At 37.3% G+C, this 23,671-nt stretch overlaps 1 protein-coding gene across 1 annotated transcript; it reads left to right on the top strand.

Moving 5' to 3' along the window:
• Positions 1 to 687: 687 nt before the first annotated feature.
• LOC136748273 (ras-related protein Rab-8B) lies at positions 688 to 23,443 on the top strand. Its single transcript, XM_066701882.1, has 8 exons — positions 688 to 924; positions 15,532 to 15,592; positions 16,624 to 16,684; positions 17,638 to 17,715; positions 18,221 to 18,310; positions 18,577 to 18,642; positions 19,349 to 19,399; positions 19,586 to 23,443. Exons 1-8 carry the CDS (start codon positions 801 to 803, stop codon positions 19,676 to 19,678), a joined length of 624 nt encoding a protein of 207 aa, XP_066557979.1. The 5' UTR covers positions 688 to 800; the 3' UTR covers positions 19,679 to 23,443.
• Positions 23,444 to 23,671: the final 228 nt, after the last annotated feature.

The raw sequence follows: 23,671 nt of genomic DNA, 5'->3' as shown, positions 1-23,671 counted from the left end.
GGTTTATTTGTATAATGTATAGCTTATTAAAATTCCACGATAATGTAACATTATTATTATTATTATTATTATTATTATTATTATTATTATTATTATTATTATCAGTGTGTGTGTGTGTGTGTGTGTTGGGGGTTATTACGCTAGTTATTTCTGGCAGTACTTGAAATGAACATGACACCTACTTAACCTTCGTGTCAGAATCAAGTGCTGTTCTGATGCAAAGATGAAGAGACCTTTCACTGCTTCCAACAGCATTTCAACACTGCTCTCTCCGCCGGTTAGCAACTATTACAAATTGTTTTTCATTTGGCAAGTTTTTAATTGAACCTATCTTCCACTTGATGTTATTGATAGCACTCCACTATCAAATATAATATTGGTTGCAGTGATTCCATGTGTTCATACATTCATTTATTGATTGATTCGTGTATATGTGTATGTATATAGTGCTTTAAATATATGTATGCATCTAGATAATGAAGCAGATTGTATTGACGCTGTGAATACTGAGTATGGCAATTTAAGAGCACGGGTCTAATTTCAAGGAATTGATCTAGTTACACTTTTTTTAACAACTGTGCTGAAATGCCTATTAAATCTCACCCAGAACTACGTGTCCCACAAACCCTAGCGCTAGAACGCAGATTGGTGACGTTCGCGCTGACAGGGACGCATTGACGTCATCGCACAGGCCCTCCCTTCCCTGCGCCGTATGGATGCGGAGTGTCAGAAGTACCGAGTAACTGAGAGCCTGTTGTTACATTGTCACTTCGCCGGAGGAGAGAATCGAAGCCGGAAAAATGGCGAAAACGTACGATTATCTCTTCAAACTCCTGCTCATAGGAGACAGCGGTGTCGGCAAGACATGTCTGCTCTTCAGATTCAGCGAAGACGCGTTCAACACCACCTTCATTTCAACTATAGGTCTGTGAACCGGTTTCTGTTTTTGGGGGGCTTGGGGGTGTAGCTTGAGGAAGGTAATTGAGTTATTGCACAGCAGAAAGAGCGATATAAGGACACTGACACAGGAAAAGGCCTAGAAACTACAGTAGCATCTTAGCCCAGTAAGAAGAGACAGGAAATGGTTTTTGCTCTGCGTACAGCCAAGTTTCATGAAAGAAAAAAGACAACGGAACAATAAGATAGTGTTTACTTTAGCCGTGCTCGTCCCTGCAGACGCGTAGCTGAGTCGGCGGGTCCTCCGTGTGCAGGTACGCTTCCCTTCTCTGCACTAACAAGCAGGTTTTTCAAATTTAGTCAAATTCCAAAATAACTGTAACTCTGGAAAAAAACTAACGGCAAATATCTGTTCAGCTAATAAAATACACCATCGATTATGAAAGTGGAAAAACAAACACAAAACTTGCCACTTGGTTACATCATATTGCATTAATTGTACATTTTTGTTTAAATGATCGAGTAAGTATACTGAATTCATATAATCATATTTGTAATTGTAATATTTGAAAACATGTGGAGTAGCGGAGCGTTTATTCTTTCTGACTGTAAACTTCAGAAGGCAGTAATACTGGGTATGGTTTTGACAGGATAGGTACCCTATTTAAGTTAAATAACGTTTTCTTATTCTAACACGAGAATTACTTGCTATATCCGGCTTTTACACCTATTGAATAATACATTCATTTGTGAATACAGACCTACTTTGTTCACTCTTGTCATCATTGTTTTCTTGTGATTGCATAGATTTCCAGTTTAACTCTTTGATGCAATGTTAGTATTTGTAATAAGAACCCATACACAGGCCTCTCTGACACCATCTGCAACTTTTAACTACGTAGTTCGTCTTAACTAATTATTAATAGTTCTGAGGGTCTCCAATTAACACTGTGTAACAGTTTAAGACAAGGTGGTGCTATACATTGTAAATTAGATGTCAGGTTGGCAAGATTATCCAGGTTTACCCTACTTTTTCGATATAATTATTTGCAGTGTGTGATTGATCACCATTCAAAAAGAACAGGAACAAAACACATGTCTGTGTTTCTTTGCCACCCTGAGTATTTCAGTGGGCTTAAAAAATGTACCAACAATGTGGCTGCCAGCGTGCTAGTCTGATCAATCTCAGACACTCTAACAATGTGTTCCAGCCAAAATATTTCCTAAATATAAATGTAAACAGATTTGGAAAAATCAAAAGCAAAGGTCAGAGAAAAAAAATCTCTGGATGCTGATTTATTTCTGAAAAGTCTTGAGATTCCTCAGGTGTTATTCCTCTGAGCGTCAGTATGTATTTTGAGTGCTGACAACCCATGACCACAGTGGAACAGAAACTGAGGGAGAAGTCCTTTAGTCAACACCTGCAGCTGATCGGGCCTGCAGTGACTGCACTACCGATCCAAAAGGACTTGAACGACAGATGGACGAAACTGCTGTTTTGTCTATGTCCTTCTCCAGACCAATCGATACACATGAGTATACAGTGAGTTTGGTAAGATAATATTTGGCACAAAAAGTAAGGGAGTTAAGGGAAGGCCTCTTCTGAGCACTCTAGCTTTTGTTGGGAAAAGCTGCCAGCTGAGGGCTCTGCTATGTGCCTGATAGTGCTGCTTTGGTGCTTCATACTGTGAAGATAACAGTTCACTGTTGGAACAGAAAAACAGACATCATGTGCAAAACTGGCTGCTACCTGGTGTGGATCAGTCTTTTCGCACTGCCAGGGCTTCTCCAGTGCTCTTTGTGTGCCGGCTGTGTTTGTCTCTGCTTTGAATTCCATGATTCCTTCAGTCATGGACAAGGATAGGATATCTGTTGTGACCTCCTCTTGTGTAACCTCACTCCAGCATTTTCTGCAAAAATAATACATAATGGCATTGGATGGACACTATAGGCATATATACATAGGTGTGTTTTCTTTCCCTCTTACATTTTCTCCTGATAAGGATTTAAAAAATCCCCTGAGACAAAATTGTCTGCACTGTGGAAGCTACATAACAGTAATAATAATTTGTATGAAGTGTCTCTATTGGGTAAATCAGTGTTGTGAAGAAAGACAGACAGCTAAAAGGGCCAAATAAAGATTTTGATTATTCACAAGACTATGTGTACAACTGTTTGAACGCAACCGTAGTTTTCATTTAGTTTGCTCTGTCAGATACCACATGCCCCCTAAAAAGAAAATAATAATAATATATATATATATATATATATATATATAGATATGCATTCAAAAACATGGGTTAAAAGTTTTATGTATTCCCCCAAAACACATTGTTTGAATGCTGGTTTTAGAAATACAAATTAGTTACTGGTGGGGTTTTCTGCATGCCAATTTGCAGTAGAGGAAAACATACAGTTATCTTGCCTGTGGTTGGCTTTGGGTTGTTCTTGACCTATGATTCAGTCTTTTAGAGTGATCTGACCTCAGGCTGTGCTGTTTGGATTGACAAATTGGATGGAATTCCCAAGCTGGTCCAAATGGGAAAGACCACAATAATATGATAGCATTACAGTGGCTTCCTCTGAAGCAAACAGGAACCAAAGTGTTCACAAATATCTCAGGAGGAGAACTTAAACTTTCAGTCTGAGAATGAATCACAATGGGAAATTCCCTTCGATAACAAAACTGAATTTTTTAAAAAGAGTCTTGAGTGAACTTTTTAAGTTTCCAAAAATAAAGGTGTCATTTTCAGTTCTTGGACATGTTTTGTGCCACCGCTTAGGTTTCATTTTCTGCCATGCCGAAACGTGAATCACCTGTTTTTGCTTCGAAATCTGAATTTATCATTGTTTCTGAAGTTATTAAACATGTAATATGGAAAACCTCCTAATATATGCATTTAAATGTTTTTTTAAGAAGATTTAACTCAGGCAATAAATGCTTTATTTATTGATTGATTGATTGAGTTTTTGCTTTAAAAGATAAATTGTGTTTAGAATACAGAAATGGAACAGGGAGGGGGATTGGGTTGATTGTTTAATGATCTGTGATCAGGATAACCAACATATCCATGAGCTCTGGGGTGTATAAGATGAAAGTTAATGACTCTTAAGTGCATGTTACTGCAAATGTTCATATTCTCTCGCATAACTGAAAGCTGTCTCCAAGACTAAGAAACATATTTCAGTCTTTATTAGCTGGCATTCAATAAGCTGATTAATGGGATATATTCCAACATTACACCACAATGAAAACAAGGAAACAGAAAAGGGGGCTAACGGTTACACATAAGTATTAGCTTTGCTGGTGATCTGTTACTGGCCAGCAGTGTGATTTGCTCTTTGGTCAGTGTGAAGAGCAAATTCCAGTGCTGTGCATTGAGGATGAGTCCCCTTATATTAATGCAACTTTAACCTCTGGCTAAGTCATTGTCAGGTGCAGTGCTTTGTGTAACGTGTACCCAGCTGAGCTGCATCAGTAATTGCCAGCATAGTTAAAAGAAAGATCAACTCTTCCTTAACACGCTGCATCGTGGCAGACAAAGAAAGGTGATTTTATGACTTGATGGTGAGACTGGGCTTTAATCTCAATATTGGCTTGATTTGCTCTAGTCCGGCTCAAATTAATTAATTCTGATTTTGTGAAGTTAACAATGCTGGTGTGTAAATAGAGACCTCTTCGCTGACACACTATACGGATGAGGATTTCTGTTACCTCGGTGGCTGCAGAAATGAGGTTCACTTCAGCTGCCTTTTACCACAATTGTTGTCACTTCTCTTTTTCAATGGTGAACGGAGGCAAAGGTCAGAATAAGCAACATAGGGCTGGTTTCACAAACCCAAATTGGCACTAGTCTTGGAATACCCAATGTTATTTTAGGTAGAATAGTCCTAGACTAGTGCTTAATTGAGGTCTGTGAAATCAGCCAATAAGAACCAGCTAAAGAAGTTAGACCAAATCATTTAAAGACATGAACGTTTTTTGTTTGTTTTGTTTTTTTCCAAGGCCAACAAATTCTGAAACAGGAATTTTAGTTCCAAGAAAGTTGATAGCTAAGCAAGCAGAAGAAAGTGTATGGGCTCAAATTAGCATTCAAAAAAATAAATATTGTAAACAAAAAAAAACTTGAGAAAAAATCGAAAGCAAAATTTATAGAATGAAAGCAAAAAATGTTAAATCGAGAGCAAAACTCGTATGCGCTCGCCTGCAGTTCCTGTCTTTGCTTGCGATGCTGCAATTTTTGCTTTCACTGCCAGTTTCTTTGCTTTCTTTGCTTTGTCCACTACTTTTATTAAAAACATGCTTTGTTTATAATTAAATTCTGAAGCCATGTAGTTGCACCACTCAGTCTATGGGTCAGTGAGTGCTGAAGTCAAAGAGTGGTGAGTGTCAGACCAGCCCACCCTGCTCACTGATTGGGTTAGGAAGAACCGTCACTCAAAACTGCTGGACCAATGGAGACCCATGATCCACGCCTCCCTGTAAATCCCGCCCTCACGACAAAACAGCGCCAAAACTCGTAAACAAAAAAATAAACCGAAAGCAAAGAAACTGGCAGCAAAAGCAAAAATTGCAGCATCGCAAGCAAAGACAGGAACTGCAGGCGAGCACATCTGAGTTTTGCTCTCGATTTTAACTTTTTTTTTTTTTTTACAATTCTATAAATTTTGCTTTCGATTTTTTTTTTTTTTTTTTTTTTATCTCAACATACATTTTTTCTCAAGTTTTGTTTTTTGGTTTACAATATATTTTTTTTTAATGCGATACTTATGGCGCTAATTTGAGCCCATAAAAGTGGCTTTCTCTGACAATGTACAGGACTAGGACATGGATTAATCAAAACTTTACTACTTGCCTTAATAGAAGAAGTGGCTTTTTGGGTACATATGGGTAGAAGATAGTATATAATCTGTCTATATTACATTTGCTTGGAAATCTGCATTATAGATTTCTTGCTTACAGTATATTGACACCTAAGTAGAAAACATCAACTGACCTATGTGGTGAAAATGCTGTGGAATCAACAACATTTTGAAATTTCATGCATCTGTCCAAGAAACATATTGTCCACATTGAGACTTTTGGTAAGGCTATTCTGAGCTCATTGTTATGAAGTAATAATGACAGGAGAGCTTTTCTCCCATCCAACCTCATTCTGCCATACAGACTCCTGTGCAGGAGTATGCCAACCTCCCAATGAGTTTACCTCAGGTCTGTTACTGAATGATAGAAATGGTAGCGTGTAATACATAGCTGTCTTGATCAACATCAGTAGACATCTGTAGTGAAAAGGCTTTCATCTCTGTATCATAGTTGACTTGAAATAATGCTTAAGCTTTAGCCCCATAAATAGTTGTCCAGGACCCATTTACCACAGTGTCTTATTTTGTGGGATTTTAAACATTTCAGGGCAATTCAGGGCAAAAAGTACAGTTTTATGTTTATGCTGACGAAACATATAAACTCAGCTGGAAGTCAGTCCTTACTAAATATTTACCCAGCTCAGGTATGGTCATGGACTAAGTGTTCCATCCATTAGGGTCTAGGGATTTAGAAACGTGCCTCCTTTTATCCATTTCCACCATTAATAGATTTAATTTTCCTAAGGATTGCAGCACAATTATGATTGGCTACTGTAAGGTAGCCCTTTAAATACTCTGGGACGTTAACCTGTAACTCAAGGAGTTTTCCTACTCATTAACCAATCCTTTTGGTGTGCTATTATTTGTGGTTAGTATAATTTATTTTTATATTTTGTTTTGAAATTGGTTATATGGAGCTGCTGGGCAAAGGCGTTGACTGGAGCAACACTTCAGCTCAAGAACATCTTCATTTGTTTTGTGGATTAAACTGTAACATAGTTTCTTAGAAGGCTATGGTTATTACTTGCTTGAAAGGTACTTCCTTTGAGCTAAAGTTGGAAGAAACAAAGCTAACTTTGACAGCTCCTTTTATTTAATCCATGGTCAATTTGCATATATGTTGTTGAATTAATGTGTGGCTAAGGAAGGGGGATGGGGAATAATTGACAAAGTATTTTATTTGTTAAACCAATTAAAGTTCTATCCACAATTCAATTTCATACACAATTACGTACCGTGGAAGCAGCTTTTGTGTCCTGGCTTTTCTCCATTTATGCAAAGTAACAGCAGCTCTTAACAGTCTGAAGCGCCTCATAATCCAAATTCATTCCTTTCACCATTCTGTTGTCATTTGAAGCCATTCCTTGTATTTGCCAGCTTACTAGCACTATCATAGCTGTTATTCTCTGCTGTTTGGTATTAGAAGGTAGTCGGGGAATGTTGAGCGAGCTATGGTTGTTTGCAGTGGTTTCATGCATATAGGAAGCAACATCCTGAATGTATAATTAATAAGGATATTGCAGAGCACTTATTGAGGAACCACTGCTGAAGGAAATGTTTGATATTCCAGTCACGATACATCAGGCAGTCACGACACATGAGTTTTTGCCTTTTTTTTTTGCTGTGTTGCTTTGACTGCCTGTTGTTTGAAAACTTTTGTGTCGCAGTTGTAAAACAGAGGAAATCGTTTTCATGTGTTTCCTAGTATTGTAGCATGCACTATCCAAAAACTTGATAAGCTATGTATTTTACAGCACACTGTTTATTTGGGAGAATATCCCAGCAATGTACGAACAGAAATTGTAAGGTCGAACAAAACAAAGCTATACATTCATTTAGTGAGTTCATTAAATTGAGAAAAAAATATGTTTAATTATAATTGATGTAGCTTTCATTCAATATTTAACCACCACACTGTACTTAATTGAGAGTTAGATTTTGTGACCTTTGGATGAGTCATTGTTTTGGAATCGTAGGGAAACTAAAGTTAGTGACAGGAAAGTTTATTGCGTGGGTACCAAAGTCCACATTGTTAAAGATCTTATAATGCTAGGATACAGAACTCAACACAAACATGTGCCTAGTAACATGTCAAGCTTAGATTGTTTAAGATATACTTGAAGTTCAGAACTCTAAAGCTTAGGCCTGAATGATATAAGTTGAGAAAAGCATCTCTGAAGAAATGTATGTGCAACAAAAAGAAAAAGAAGAAGCCAAACCACCAATTACACAAATATGGAAAAATGCCATCTCCTCAAAAGAGTGATTTAAATCGTATGCTCTTTCCTGTCCTTTCCTGTCTTATGTAGGCCTACATATCTTGCATGATGTGGTCTGTTAAGAAACAGTGGAGATTCCAGCCACACACAAGGCTGGATGACCGGAAACAGGAAAGCACTGCAATGATGTGAATATGCAGATGATTGTAACTTCTACTGTGATATTCTTATTTTAGTATTCTTCCTATATGATGCCATTGCTTGTCCAGTGTGAATTAGTGTACACCCGTTTAATTGAGTTAAATAAATATGCTTAGATAAGCAGTTTGAAATATTAGTAAAATAGTTTCTAAGCAGCATAAAAAGTGTTCATGAAGAAACCATGGAAGAATTATGAGCGGCAGTGGATACTAAGCATGTTGTTATGTCTGGTATTTCTTAACAGTCCCATTGCTATGTAGGTCTTTACATAAGGGATCGTTTAACCCAGTTGAGAAACACAGACACAGCAGATGAAGCTCTAATCAAGCTAATGCTGCAATTCTTATCTATAGAAATGATTTATGGAATGTGGAGTATTGGCATATTCCAGCAATTTGTTAAAACAGTACAATCACTTTCCCCATAAAAACATTCATACCAAGATGATGTAAGAAAGATGTTCTCAAATATTTATTCCAGAGAGCAGCAGTGATGTGAATTCAGTGTGCAGATTGCTAGAAGGGCACCCATAATTAGCCATAATCAGTGAGGGAAGAAGAAGCTTTTGAGAAAGATATGCCAGTATATTCACATAGAGCTGCTCTTGGAACAAGGAATATTACAGATATATTAAGCATCATTATTTCTGAGCAGTTTAAATAATCAGGTGCAATTGATTGGGCATTTCCTGGGCATAGTGGGCCACCCTTTGTGAAAATTACTTAAATTGATTGTTGCTGTTGCTTGGAACAGAATTAACCGTTATTATTTTCTATTCCATGGCATTTTTTAAAACAGAGTAGCCAAAAACATTAGTCACCCCTCTATGAGTGTGTACCTTTTCTGCATTTCCTGTGTAGCCAAGGCTGTTGTGCTTTTTAATTGGCTTGGTTTAAAAACCTGTTTTGTGCAAAGCGCTTCTGCCTGACTCTAAAACAGGAAGCATTTGGTTATCTTGACATTGCTCATTGTTTCCATGCAATGACAGCAGTTCTTTAATTAAAACAGAGTGTGCCACAGTACAGAACAGCACACTTTCATCAGATCTCTATTCCATATAAATGTCCAGAGGTTCATCCTGTATTGTTTTGATTCGTCAAGCAGTGGTGCGGTTTCACCCTGATGAATGAGCCATGCCCACTTGGTCAATATTGTGATGCCAGTTAAGAAAAAATGTTCATATAGTGCCAGGTTTTGAGCCTACATGTGTTTTTCATTTCATGTTAAGGAAGGAATACACAAAATAAAAGTAGCCTAAATATATAAATCACAAAAAAGAAGTTACTGCATATGCTATCACATTCCTTTAATGTTCCTTGAAACCAGCTTTAATATAATTCTCGATTGTCACTCTTAGAACGGTCAATAATGGTTAGTTTGCATCAAAACTACTTTAGTAATCAGTAATATCTGTGTGTTTTGAGGCTCTGTGGAGTTATAAATATGCTGGATGTCATATGTTTGTGCTGTAAATTGTCAATTGAAGAAATGGAGTACTACAAGTTTCTTATTATTATTTTAGACTGATGTAGGCCTATTTATACTCAATTACTGCATTCACAAAGTGATATTCTAAATTGACTTGTTCAAAGTATTCTCTGTGTTTTTTCTGTTCCTGACTCATTGCTAATTGAACCAGATATGCACTGTGCAATAGTTTTCTGAGCAGGGTGAGAGACTGTATTGTGTTTAAGTTGAGTATTGAGTATTACGTTTTTATGGCTCATTTAGTCTCATGTTCTTCAGAGGTACATTGCACCAGAGCTCTGGGGGGTTTATAATGAAGGCAGTAGAAAGTAACTGAGAACTGGTGATGTATAAATGGGAAATGTAAGGTAGGAAATTACAGGTTTGGAATTAAGAAATGCCCCTATGGGAAAATTACACTTTATTCAGGGTTAGTTAGATGTTTTTTTTTTTTCTTCATGGTGTAACCTATTACTATGTATGTATATATTAGCAGACCCTGTTACCCAGGGTGACTTTGACAACTTGACCTACATATTCAGACACCTATCTAGATCTGATTTAAATCTCTAGGCATTTGATAGAAGCATCTGTTTTTCACACATTAGGATAGCACATCATAGGTTCCTGACATGTACCATAGCAGGTGCATTTTGTTGTCTAACATGCTAATGCAAATTGATTTAAATATTTCCATGCATTGCTTTTTACTATAAACCTCTTTAGAATAATTAGAATACACACATTCAAGTTGAATACACAACTCCTTTTCTGTTAAGTAATCAATTCAATTGTAGAGTATTCACCACACCTCAAGTTTAGTCTTACAATAGTAGTACCTGTCTTTATCGCCTTCAAAAAATACATGGAAGACTGTTCACGTTATGCCCTTAAAACAATTGTAATTGTTTCTTATTTCCTCTCCTGCTGGCTGTATTTGAGTAGTAAGCATCTGCACTGGTATTTTCCCTTCAAAGCAGTGAGAATAATATGACATACCAAAGAAGGAAAACAATGTGTGAAAATGGAAAGTACAAATGCAGAAGTGCTTTGGATCATGGCCTGGACACGATTTCCTTGAGAGACTTTTAACATTTTCTCTTCCAGTATTCTAGTCCTACTTCACTGCAAGTATTTCTTAGAATTGCATAATGACACATTTAGAGTTTGAGGATCCACAAAATACTTAGCATGCTACTTGATGAGTTGATCTATAATTGAACCTTATTTTAAATATCTGGCATTGGCATTTGGCTATTGGCAACTGGATCCTCCACTCACTGGATAGATCACCTTTTGTTATAGTGAACCACAAAGGAAGGTAGGGCTGCAGAACGAAGTAGTCTTGTATCCCCCCGCACGAGATCTCAGATGAACAGAAACCATACTGTTTGGAGGCCATGTCTGGGTCTTGTGACCATCAGCTGGTTGTGTGTCATATGGGAGGGTTCTGCATTCTTCAGCCTGTTTAATAATCAGAAGGGATCAGCTGCTTCATATCAGAACTGCAGCCACATCACTTCCTCATACGGGAGTGGGAGAAAGAGGTCAATGCACTGCATCCTGGCTACACTGTAGGCTTCCCTTGTTGCCTCAGACAGTCCCCTTTTCCTTTCTGCGGCCGTGACTGTGACAGAACACGTCATTTAAAAAAAAAAGTGGGAAACCTTTATTCTAAAGTGTCCAGCTAACCTCACACAATGTAAATCACGTGCCTGTAATGACATTTTTATCACTTATTTCACACTGTCCCAGGCTGGCAGGAGGAGGGAAGCTGAATCACAGCCACTACAATTGCCAGACACTACAGCACCGTAGAACTTATTGTGTAGATTTTATTTAAAAAATTGACATTCCGACCTTTTGTAGATTTTAATATGTGCCTGCCTCTCACACACTTTATTTGGTGGTTTCAGAAAAGATAGTGTCATGGTCAATAAAGCTAATTTGGCAATATTAGAAGTGAGGTTACTTATTGATGGAATTGCTATCCATCCAATATTGTTTACTATTCTGCCCATTTCATTACACATCTTCTTGAACTATTAAGGTCCAAGGAAATTGTGTGCTTTGTCAGCAATTTATATTATTAAGACAAAGAGATTGAAATAAGATTTAAATAGCTGTGACAGCTGGTCTGAGGCAGGCCTTAAAAAAACATATGTGCTCAGTGTCAGAATGTAGACATGTAACCAAAGGTGTGCAGTACTCTTTGATTGCTGGCTGCAGATGAAGTATTAAGCAAGGTCTAATTATGGATTTTGACTCACTGAAGAGAGAAGGTTTTGTAACACTATGAAGCTTGGTCTCTACACATGAAAGATGATGTAGGGGAGGATGCACATGGGCCTCTTTCATGCCTTTAGCATTTCCTTACAGGAAATGGTGGGCTTGTCATACAGGGTTCTAGACGTGCGTGGCAGCAATGAAGCTTACCACTTCCTTAAAGTGTCTTTTATTAGAAGAGAGCAGTATATCTCTCACTTTAATGTGTTGTCTGGTTTAACCTGGCTGTCCAGCTCTTTCACTAAATATCAACAGCAATCATTTTGGCTCCTTTTGAGGGATTGAACATTACCATTTAATACAGAGCAAAGAAATATGGGAAGTCTAGGATATAACTTTGTGTGCATATATTTTTAAGGATCAATCACTCATCATGCTATTGCACAAGATCAGATCATATTAAGGAGCTGTCTAAGCTTTTTTAAGAGGAGCAGTGAAGGAATTACATACTTCTGGAAGTGGGTATCTCCTGTTTGCAGCTCATTAGTATTAGCAGAAACTCACAAAAGCTGAGGCTGTAGATAAACACAACACAAAAAATGAACTTAAGCAATCTGAATGTATTTTAATTCTAGTACTCTAAAATTCTTGTTGGATTTTGGCAGGAAATACAGCAACTGTACACAAATTCAGAAATGCTTTGATTACTGTGAAAGCTAGGATGAATACTATTAGTTAATTCTCTAGCTTGGCACACAGCATTGAAGTCCATCTGAGGGCAACACAAAGTGAGTTTTGTGGACTCGGCCTTACACTCAGTGGAAATAAGGTCACGTGGAGATGACCATAGTTTCCAGTTCATTGGGCCCCATGGCTGGAGGGAAGAATTGAAGTCAGAGGGAAATTCAGTATGTTCCTCGGGAGAAAATACTGAGATCGAATCCGCACCACCACTCACTGGATAAAAGAAAAAAAAAACAATAATATAGCGCTGACCATCGAAGATAGTATTATTATTTTTTATTATATATTTTAAAGGGTTTTCCATTATTATATTTTGTTTGTTTTAATGTTGAGGAGGTCCCTATTTCTAGAGGGTATTTCCATTTTACAGCTGCCACAGCCAGAAAATCGAGTCACTGTTAAGTGTTAACTGTTAAGCTTCATTCGAGTTAAGTCATTTTCAGGTAAATTCCTGCCGAGACTTGGTTTAAGGATATGAGTCACATTGCCAAACTGTGTGAGAGCTCCAAACAGCTCACACAGTAGCTCAGAACGTGGATTTTACAGTTTATTGCCTTAGTGTGCATATCACAGTTCAGTCGTTCTTTGCCTGGAGAAAAATAATCAATTTCTAACATTTCTGAATACTATTGTGTTGTGTTCTGCCGTGCGATATTAATGCATAGTCTGACAGTGGCTTAAGCATTCGAGGCTGCAAGCAATAATGGAGTATCAGCATGCTTTTTGACTCTGATTGAAGCTGAATATTGGCACAGAAATAGCTGACCGATAAATTAAATCGTTAATTATTTGTGATCTCTCAAGGTTAGCGCTATAGGACCAGGAAATGTCAGTGACATTTGCATTAGACCTATCAACAGTGTCGCTGTGCACCACGAGGAAATGGAGCAGGCCCTCTGCAATACAATATGACCTTTACATTTTTCCTTTAATCAGTTTTGGAAAGCCATTGCTGTTATTTAAGGTGTAATTAGATTGCAAAGCACGAGGACAGTGAAGGTGACAGCAGAACTTGTTAAGAATCACCTTGATGCATCCCTGCATGTATAGGCTTTTCAGTCTACAGCTGAATGCCTGTGTGTCTGCAGAGTGATGACTTGCTCCTGAGTGATTGAAGTATTTTATCTATCTCACAGTATTTATTACTGGCAAGCAAATACTTCTTCTTGGTTAGGTGGCTCAGCATTACCATCCTGGCTCTTTTCCATTGTTAAGAAGGTTGCTGAGCTACACTGTGTGTAATTGTTTGTCAGATGCTGACTGAGAATGAAGTTCTTTGAAACAACACCCGTATCTGGATATCACCATTCTATATTGTACATCGAAAGATATGCATTTAACTTTGATTGGACAGAAAACTGTCTGGCTTTCATGGTTTATGACTGTTCAAAAGACTGATACATGTGAAGAGCAGCTTATGCTTCACTGTGGATTAATCATTAGTCTGATGCACCCTATTAAAACAATACCAGCCTCATGCGGGGAAGGTTGTGGTTTAACCTTAGTGTGTCAAATCCAATCAGGCATTCATACTGTGGTTGACAGCAAGTAAGATTACCATTCAGTTTGTTAGAGCAGAGTTGCTATAGAAACAAAGTTTACTGTATACCAATTGTAAAGTAACAATTTTTTTTTCTTAGTTCAGGTTTTAGTTCAGGATTGTGTGGTTTAAGTTCCTTATTTTTGTTAAGGAAATACAATACAACGATTTTATATAAATATTGCAACTTCTTTAATGCCAATTGAAAGCTCTAATTGTTTTGCGTGGGCATTCTTTGATAACAAGCAAGACAAAGTGCAAATATTTAATGGTGTTTAAAGCATAATAATCAGAAACAGCTGATCAGCATCTAATTTTACTGAAATCATATGGCTGCATCATTCCAGTGTTGGTTTTGTAACCATGAGACTTCACTATAAAGTAGTGTAAGTAGTAAATGGTACACACACATACACTATACCATTATAATGAGATAATGGATAAATACCAAAAGGAAGATGTTCATGATGTATGTAATGGAGTGTAGACTTCAACTGTTTGGATAAATCTGTCACAATCATGCTGCAGCACAGTTTCTAGTGAAGCAGGAGGCTGTTCTCTGTGGTTTCTTCTTCATCTGCTGCTCGAATTCATCCTAGTCATTGAAATGTTTTGGTTGTGTTGCTGGCTTACCAATAAATACTATCAGGGATTGTAGTCATTATCATACTATGAACTGGTAGTCATGGGTGTCTGCAAGAAAACCAACATGTAGGCTATTTCATATTTGACCTTGGGTTCAAGGCTTGTTCCATGAATTTGGATAAAATAAATCATTTTTGTAAATAAAAATATATATTTCAGGGTTTCCCGCAATGGCTCACCTGGCCAAAAATCGGTGCATAAAAAAAAAAATGCACAAAGAAACAAACTTTAACAAAAGCACACATGCTCAGCCCCCCACTCTCTTTCGCCACAGCTAAACCCCATCCACAGGCACCCCCTGTGTACAATATGTGATCACCCCCCCACCACTCATCAATATGTGATCACCCCCCCCCTCTATAATTCAGTGTCAGGCCGCCTTACCTATGCACATTTCTGTGGGAAACCCTGTAGTTGAAACACATGCTGCCCTTTAAATTGGTAGACTCATTATCATTGTAAAAACTCCACGGAGAACCTTTTTAGAATTGATATTGTATTCCCCAGTTACTGAAAGATTTGTTACATTATTGAATAACCTCAGCAAGTATAAATGGAGTATTAAAACCTTAGTTAATTAACAATAACCAATCATTTATGACCTTCCATCAATAGAAAGCATGAGTTTTTGCTTGTAGCCATAATTAGAATTCATATTGCTATAAGAGCAAGGCTATCCATAATTTCTCATGTTAAACATAGTGCATTCTCCTTTTGTTATCTTTACAGGAATCGACTTTAAAATCAGGACGATAGAATTAGACGGAAAGAAAATTAAGCTTCAGATATGGTAAGTGATATTTACTTGTGGTGTAATAGAAAACATGTCCTGTTCTGCTACACGAGTGTACAATTTTTACATCGTCAATTTGTAATTTATCGTGTGTCATCATTTTAATGGAGTAATTTCTCATTGTCTGCAATTCGCAACTCATCGTTTTTGAAGAAAATAATAATAATAATAATAAACTGCCAACGGTTGCTTATTTTAGTGTTTTTGAAAACTATTCTTATTAAATAGACTTGTCAATATATATTGTGAATTATAATGTTGGAAGCTTTTTCACTGAAATGTATTAAAGGAATGGCTTGATAAGGGTCTTAGTCCAATTAACTGATAGCACCCACAATAGATAAATTGGCCTATGGCATCCCATTTGTTTGTTAACTTACTTAAAAAACAAATAGGGACAAGAAGTTTTCCGCCTCTCTTTCACCAGCTTAACTACTTCTGGTTTGAGGTGTTGCATTTCTGTTTTAATAAAAAATTACAATCGTATGTCCTAAATTTAAACCTCAAGCAGACTATAACATGAATGAATTATCCGGGGCTACTTAGACCTTATACTGTAACTAGAAGTTTATTGTCATGGTATCTCGATATCCGCACATATGTAAATGTATACCTGCTAATTTTAATGTCAATGAGCCATGATAGCTTTGGTCACAATGTAAAAGACTAAGGAAGTTGCCATACAATAAATGTATTATATGTGAACAGGAAATACACATCATAATGGAGATTGAATGCCAGTTTCTTGTTTCTGACTATGTTGTTTACAGAATGTAACAGCAGGTATTGGGAAACATAATTCTGATTTATCAATCCGCTCATGGCAATGCACCCCCTGTCTGACAAGGAGAGCAAGCCGTGATTGATGAGATCACTCCACCGCAATGTTGTCTGCTGGGGTTCTGTTCAGTAACCCACTGGACGGTGAAAGAGAGTGCTCCCTTAATACAGCATGACAGACAGGGAATGAAAACAAGATTTGAGCCGCTTTCAATTTGTTTTTGTCTGTGTGTTTGCATCTTTCCCAGGGACACAGCTGGACAGGAGAGGTTCAGAACAATCACGACCGCATACTACAGAGGGGCAATGGTGAGGCCCTTCAGTGTGTCTGGATCCTGGATGAGTGTTGATCCTTTTTTTATTGGACTACGTTGTCCTTCAAGGTTTTGGATGCCAGAGGTTTATCTAAGGAGCTGCATGTCCGAATGAACCTGTGTGCCATTGAATCTGAGGGATTTCATTTTGTTTGCTTTGCTTTGCTTTGTTTCCGAGAGATCCCCAGACCTGAGAGTAATTTGTAGCTAAGTTCCTGGAAAGGAAGTATAAGCAAGTCTCTGGGGATATCTAGCATTTAAGCCATGCCCTGTTTTTTGGCAACAAAAGGGCCTATTTTTTGGAGTTTAAAAGCAGAGAACACGATGAAGTCACTGTACATTAGAAACGCATGTTTGTACAGTTGACTTGGTAGTGAATATCACATCCTTCTTTTTCTTGTACTTCTTTTCACATAATCAAGGAAGGAAGGAAGAATGTTGAACAGTCAATATTGTTTTGAAGAACTGATTCACAGCTCGGCTCAGTTAGATAATTCAGACCTTTACCAATGGATGTTTTCTGGGCAATCCAATTACTTTCAAATTGATGTCTATTTGCGTGTCTTCGGTGAAGAGTATTGCAAAAATCATCATTATTATTAAAGTATGTTGTTTATCATTTTAAGCAACTACAGATAATGACTTTACTTTGCAGAGAAGCAACATTCCTTAACTACAGTCATGACCCTCAACTTTCATAAGGGATTTGAGTCATTGGATCATGAAAAGTGTTGGGTCTTATCTGTAAAATATTCCATAAAATGTCAACATTTTAAAGAGTTGCTGTGCCAACACTAATGGGTTCAAACTAAAGCAGGTCTGCCAGAAAATGAATTTACAATTGTATTCAAGAACTGAATTAGGAAGTGCGTTTTTTTTTAAGTAACAGTTTTTTAACAACGTGTCTGTAATTGCAGTTGCTCTCTCTGTACACCTGTTGCTCCACAGGGAATTATGCTGGTATATGACATCACCACCGAGAAGTCTTTTGAAAACATAAAGAACTGGATACGGAACATCGAAGAAGTGAGTTATGTCAGGTGTCCTACTGTCTCTCCACTGTTCAACCAGTGACCCTCCTGTTTGATCTGTTGTCAGTGGCTCATCTCTCTCCTAGGCACTGACAGATAGTTGGAGTAGTTACATCTGTAGTATTCACACACAAATAACTGTAGATACCTTTATCTTTATATATAAATGCACTGGGGGTGTAACAGGCCCTACAAGTCCAACCTCTTTGAAGTCATTTAAAGAAACTAACAACACTTGCTAACATTTCTCATGAACCTTAGTGAAAGTATTCCATATTTGTGACTCATGTTCTTACCACACATTGGCCTAAAGAAGATATTCACACCATTTAATCTGTACACAGCACAGTAAGCAAATGCTCTGTGAGTTAGAACCCATTTAAGAAAAAACTGCTTTCACAGTTGCAGACTTTTGATTTGGTAATGAGTTTGTAAATTCCAGTAGAAGCCCTAAATGACAGGGAAGTGAGCCACTTTATTTATTTTTCATCCCTGTACAGCATGCATCCTCTGATGTGGAGAGAATGATTTTGGGTAACAAATGTGATATGAATGACAAGAGACAAGTGTCCAAGGAAAGGGGGGAGAAGGTAAGCTACCGTACCTACATGTACTTATCTCAGAAATACTTTCAACAAGTAAGGCGTTCTGTCTGTCTTCAGGATTACAATTTTAAATTTTTTTGCTCCTTCTCAGATATTTTCTAATTTTTCTAAGTTTTTCTTATGGAAACCTATTTATAGTGTGTATTATATTTAATCTTAACCTGCTCTATGTTTTCATTTTATGTAATGCTTCTTATTCTTGCTAATATATATATATAATCTATATATACCCCCCCTTCCTGTTTTCACAGTTAGCAATAGATTATGGGATAAAGTTCTTGGAAACAAGTGCAAAATCCAGCATAAATGTGGAAGAGGTAAGACCCCTACATTGTGAATGCAGTTGGAATTTAAAAAAAAAAAGTGCTTAAAAGTTCAAGTTTTTACTAAAATAGATGTGCAAAGGTCACTCCTCCAAACTCATGACAATCTGAAGCTTTCCATTTTGATTGTTGTGCGTAGAACAGCAGAGGAAGCAGAATTGGCTGACGTACAGCAGGAATGACAATTCCTTGGTTACTTTTTCCACACAAGTTATAAATGATCAGTGGATTTGTGAAGTGCTTGAGTGTGGATTAGTGTAATTTTCATTCTTGTTTGTAGCTCCTTTACTTAAGAGCCTGGATTAAATCAAAATCCCAGCGAGTCCAATTCCACATTCTAAATGGTAGCTTTCTGTTTCTCTGAGGCTTCTTGTGTGATCTTAGTGGAGAGTTGCCATCAAGAAGTGGGTTTGGAATTTGCCATTGGTGTGTGGGCTGAAGTTTTGATCTAAAATATGCCCCTTATTAAGAAAATGATGTATATGATGGAATCACACATTTCAATGGAATCTAGCCATCTCCAACTTTTAAGAAATGCTCTGTGTATAAACCTTGGTTTTAATAAGGTCATTATTCAGATGTCTTCAGGACTGCACATGAGACAGAATACACAGCATTAACACGCCTCTAGTATGCATGTGTGCATACTGTGAATTACAAATCAAAATGTTCATTGATATACATTTGGTTTCCTTCTTAGGCCTTTTTCATGCTTGCAAGAGACATCATGACAAGACTCAACAGAAAAATGGTGAGCAGCATATGTATTTAATATAAATACTTATTGTTTACATTACATATAGTACCTCAATATTTACTGATTGATTTACATCATTACGTTTTTTAATTGAATGAAACTATGCTTTTATACAAATATGAAATGTCTGTTCATTGTCAATGTAAACTAAAGCATGTTTCCCTTGACTCTTTTCTGTAGAATGACAACAGTGCATCAGGGGGAGGAGGGCCTGTTAAAATCACAGAGAATCGATCAAAGAAGAGCAGCTTCTTCCGATGTACATTGCTCTAATGGGACTCCTCACTATAGACTAGTACAACCTTTTCTGCTTTTCTCAAAGCACAATATCGCTCGGCCTACAAACGGCATTCTACTGGCTGCTGCTGAGAGCTGTGTATTCTGTAGACCACAACGGAGGACGTCTCATGATAAGATTTCAAAACAGAAATGAAACTGAATCAAAAAAGTTAAAAAAATATTTAAAACATCTGTGGACAGTCAGGCTTGGTAGTTTCATAGTCACCTGTACCATGGATACCTGCAGTAAGAAGTGAAGACTCATGCTTGGACAATGCTTTTTTTTATTTTTCTATTTCTTATCTAACTGAGGTTTGTTTGTCTGTCTGTTTGTTGGCCGAGGCTGCTGACCTTGTGTAACTTTGCACATCAATTGTGAGTGTTCTTGTCTGCCTATGCTTTCAAAGAATCAACATACAACAAAGCAGGGTTTGCTCCTTGTTTTAAGAGTAGTTTGCTTGGTATGCCTGTGAGTTTTTTTCTGCGCCTTTTTCCATGTCTGTTTGCCTTTTCCTTTCTGGGAAGGATGCTGTTGAGCGCTGCTACAGCAACATTCAAATATTCACAGAAGTCTAATCTGATTGTATGTCTGCATTGATTTTGAAAGGCCATCTTGAAAGATAAGAAAACCATATACAACAGATCAACATATTTTTGAGAACACATTGCTGTGTGTCCTCAATAGTTCAGTAGAACCCTACACACACACACACACACACACTCTCTCTCTCACTCAATCACCCAGACACACACACACACACACTCATACACTCTCTCACACTCACCCAGACGCGCACACATTCACACAGATGCGCATGCACACATACATGTGCACACACACATGCACACACACTCACAAACACACGCACACTAACGCTCACACAGATGCACACGTTTTTTTTTTTACCAAAGCTGAAAAAATCTAAAACGGTGGTATTGTAAACACAAGTTAAAATATAAGGATCTTCTCCAAAAAAAATATGTAGTATGTGCCTGTAGTACAGCCCTATCATTTATGTTTAATTGCAAATGTGGCAGAGCTCTGGCAAACCCTGAAGAGGATTGCATGCTATAGGCAAACCTTGGAAAAATTGGTTGAGTTAATGCCTAATATCAATGCGGTTTTGTTTAAAATTTTGGAAATTTTAATTTGATGCCTTTAGTTTTATATGTGCTCAAAATGTTGCTGTTTTTTATCTGTTAGTGATTTGTGAGTGCATTTGTACTTAATTAGAAACGTGGAAAAGCTGAGGAGGGACAAAAGACTGAATTTGGAGTTTATTACCATCACCACTGACAGATGCCATACAGTATTCGAGTCACAAGCTGAGTCAGAAACATAAGTTTTCTGTATGGTCTTAAAATGTTCAGTAATAGTTCTAATAAGCAATCTTCATTTCTTGTTGACATTTTTTTTTTCTGAAATGTAAGAAACTTAGAGCCACTAGGAGATGAGACAGCGAGAGGAAAGAAAATATATAAAACTGCTTGCACTTTAAGTGAAAATGTCATTCATAGAATGAGTTTCACTTGTAGGACTCCTACTGTAAGTACCATCAATTGCTAAATTCTGTGAAGCCCAAGCACATGTTCACATTGCTATTGTTACAGAGGAGTGTATAATCAACCTCTTGCAGTATAAAAACTGCTTTGCAGATTGAAAGTTGAAAATATTACAGTTCAAGGGCTTTTTACTGTATCATTTGACTGTTTCTGCTCATAAAAATATCAGTTTTAGATTGATTATATATTCCCTCCAGACCAAAAACACCCAATAAGAAATGTGACTGGCAACGAGGGGTGGAATTGGTCTCTCGTATAAGTATCTTTTCTAAGCCTTGTTTTTTTTATTTGTTTTGTTTCATTTGGTTTTTTTTTATATATAAATGAAGGATTTAGTGATCCAAGCACATTTTATTTCTAATCAGTTGAGTAGAGAATGTTTGTAATCCATGTAAGCTATTCACAGAAAATTGCCTTGCCATGAAAATGCATACTGCTGTGTTGAATTACTTTATTCTGAGATGAGAGGGAGAAAGTGGGAGCAGATATTCATACAAGTGCTTCTTGAAGCGGCAGCAAGTTAAAACCTCTGCTGTGACCTATAAATTAATGCTATTTTCTTACAATTAATTCTGGTATTATTACATTTCTATGTATACTACAGACGTTGGAAGTTGACCCCTCCCTCCCCCAAGAGTCTGGGGTTGGCTGGGTCAGTGTCCGTGTTCTGTAGTATTCGACACCATAGGAAAACCACTTTATGCATGCTTACATTTCTTGTAATCGCATTGCTGAATAATAATGCGTTACTCTCAATTAATATTTGTCTTTTTTTTTAAGCAGAGCCTGATGTGCTCTGTGTATTATTTTTTTTATTATAAATTTAGAAGGATATAAATGTAATACAATTATTGTGTAATGTTTACAAAAAAAAGAAAAAATTGCCACAGTATTAACTGTCTCTATAGCTGCACTTTGCAGCGCGCTAGTTCTTAACAGAAGGTGTATTTTTTATTTTTTAACTCCGGGTGGGCATGGACGAGAGAAGCTGTGTCACTGACCTTGTGTCTAGTGCAAATTAAAGTCTGCCTTTGTACATTTCATCCAGACAGTGTAGACCATTGATGTGAAGTGAAGGATGTCAGTGGGAGGATGTGTGTTGTGGTATGCAGTGTATGACATATAGGATCCCTTACTTGTGTATGCTTCTGTATGCTTTGGATTTGGTTTTCGGAGGCATGACTAAATGCCATGTGGACTGTGTTTTATTGTAACTGGACTTTGATCCAAACTGTGTGTTAGCTCTTACCAGTTATACTGGGAGGGAGAAGCGTAGTCTGTGCTCCACTGTAGAGACTTGCAGGAATCGTCTTCTGGGATGAATCCTTTCCCTACAGAGGTTCCTCGGGGACGATTATTTTGAAGCACCCAGTCTTTCCCAAAGGCTCTCTCTTACATGTATAAGGATAGTGAAAACCATGTTAACCTGTGCAAAATATCTAGTGTCCCCTTTCACAGCTTAAACATCAGTTGTCACATGTAACAATTTGTTAAGTTAAAAGTCCCATAGTTGCTTGAGTTACATCCCGCTGACGCACCACCCAGACCAGTTGTTAAGAATGTAGCTGTGGTTTCCTCTGGCCTTACAGTGAACACATTGAAAACGACTTGAATACCTGGGACAATGATTAGAAAGCACTGTTCTTGGATGCGTTGTGATGGAACAATGAAAGCAATCAATGGAATTTAAATGAGCAAAACACCAAAATCCAAGTCAGATTTCATCATTCAGGCCCTATGAAAAACAAGGCAGATTAGAATAATTTGACTAACATTGTTTTCAGTCTGACACCTTGAGGTCTATATACTGCTACTCCAGTGACACATGCAAAAATGATTAGGGGATGTTTAAGAATTAGGTAGTAGCAATTTATGTTGATTTCTTAATTTTTTATTCTTGATTTTTTTTTTTTTTTTTGTCTTGACATATTACTGTTGACCAGGTTAGTCAAGTTGTTCTGGTTCCCCCTTAAATTTGTCTGGGCCCTGATTCATAAAGTACACTTCAGTATCAGCTTGTTAACATGTCTCAGAGCTCCTGCGAATTAAAGCCTGTGTTAAGTGTTTAACACATAAACGTGATCATACTGTGTACTGATATTGTGTAAAGAAGAAAAAGAAGACATATTGGTTTTGTTAATTGTGATTGTTTTTCTACAATGTGCATCTCAAGTAAAGATTGCATAAGGAAATGGACTGGGTCTTTTATTTGTTGTTTTTTAAGTATTTTTCAAACCATATTTCTTTGCAAATGCATTGCAAAAGTCTACCAGCAGATGGAGCTGCAGCCAATTGCAAGTTCTGCCATAACCACAATATGCATTGCAGGACAGTTATAATATATTCCTTATTTATAGCTGAAAGAGGTTACAATATGTTTTTTGTTATGTAGATGTTCATATGCTATAATGACAACACAAAAAC

The sequence above is a fragment of the Amia ocellicauda genome, chromosome 4 (genome assembly GCF_036373705.1).
Source record: "Amia ocellicauda isolate fAmiCal2 chromosome 4, fAmiCal2.hap1, whole genome shotgun sequence".
Classification (NCBI taxonomy): Eukaryota; Metazoa; Chordata; class Actinopteri; order Amiiformes; family Amiidae; genus Amia; species Amia ocellicauda.
This window is presented reverse-complemented; position numbering and strand designations above follow the sequence as displayed.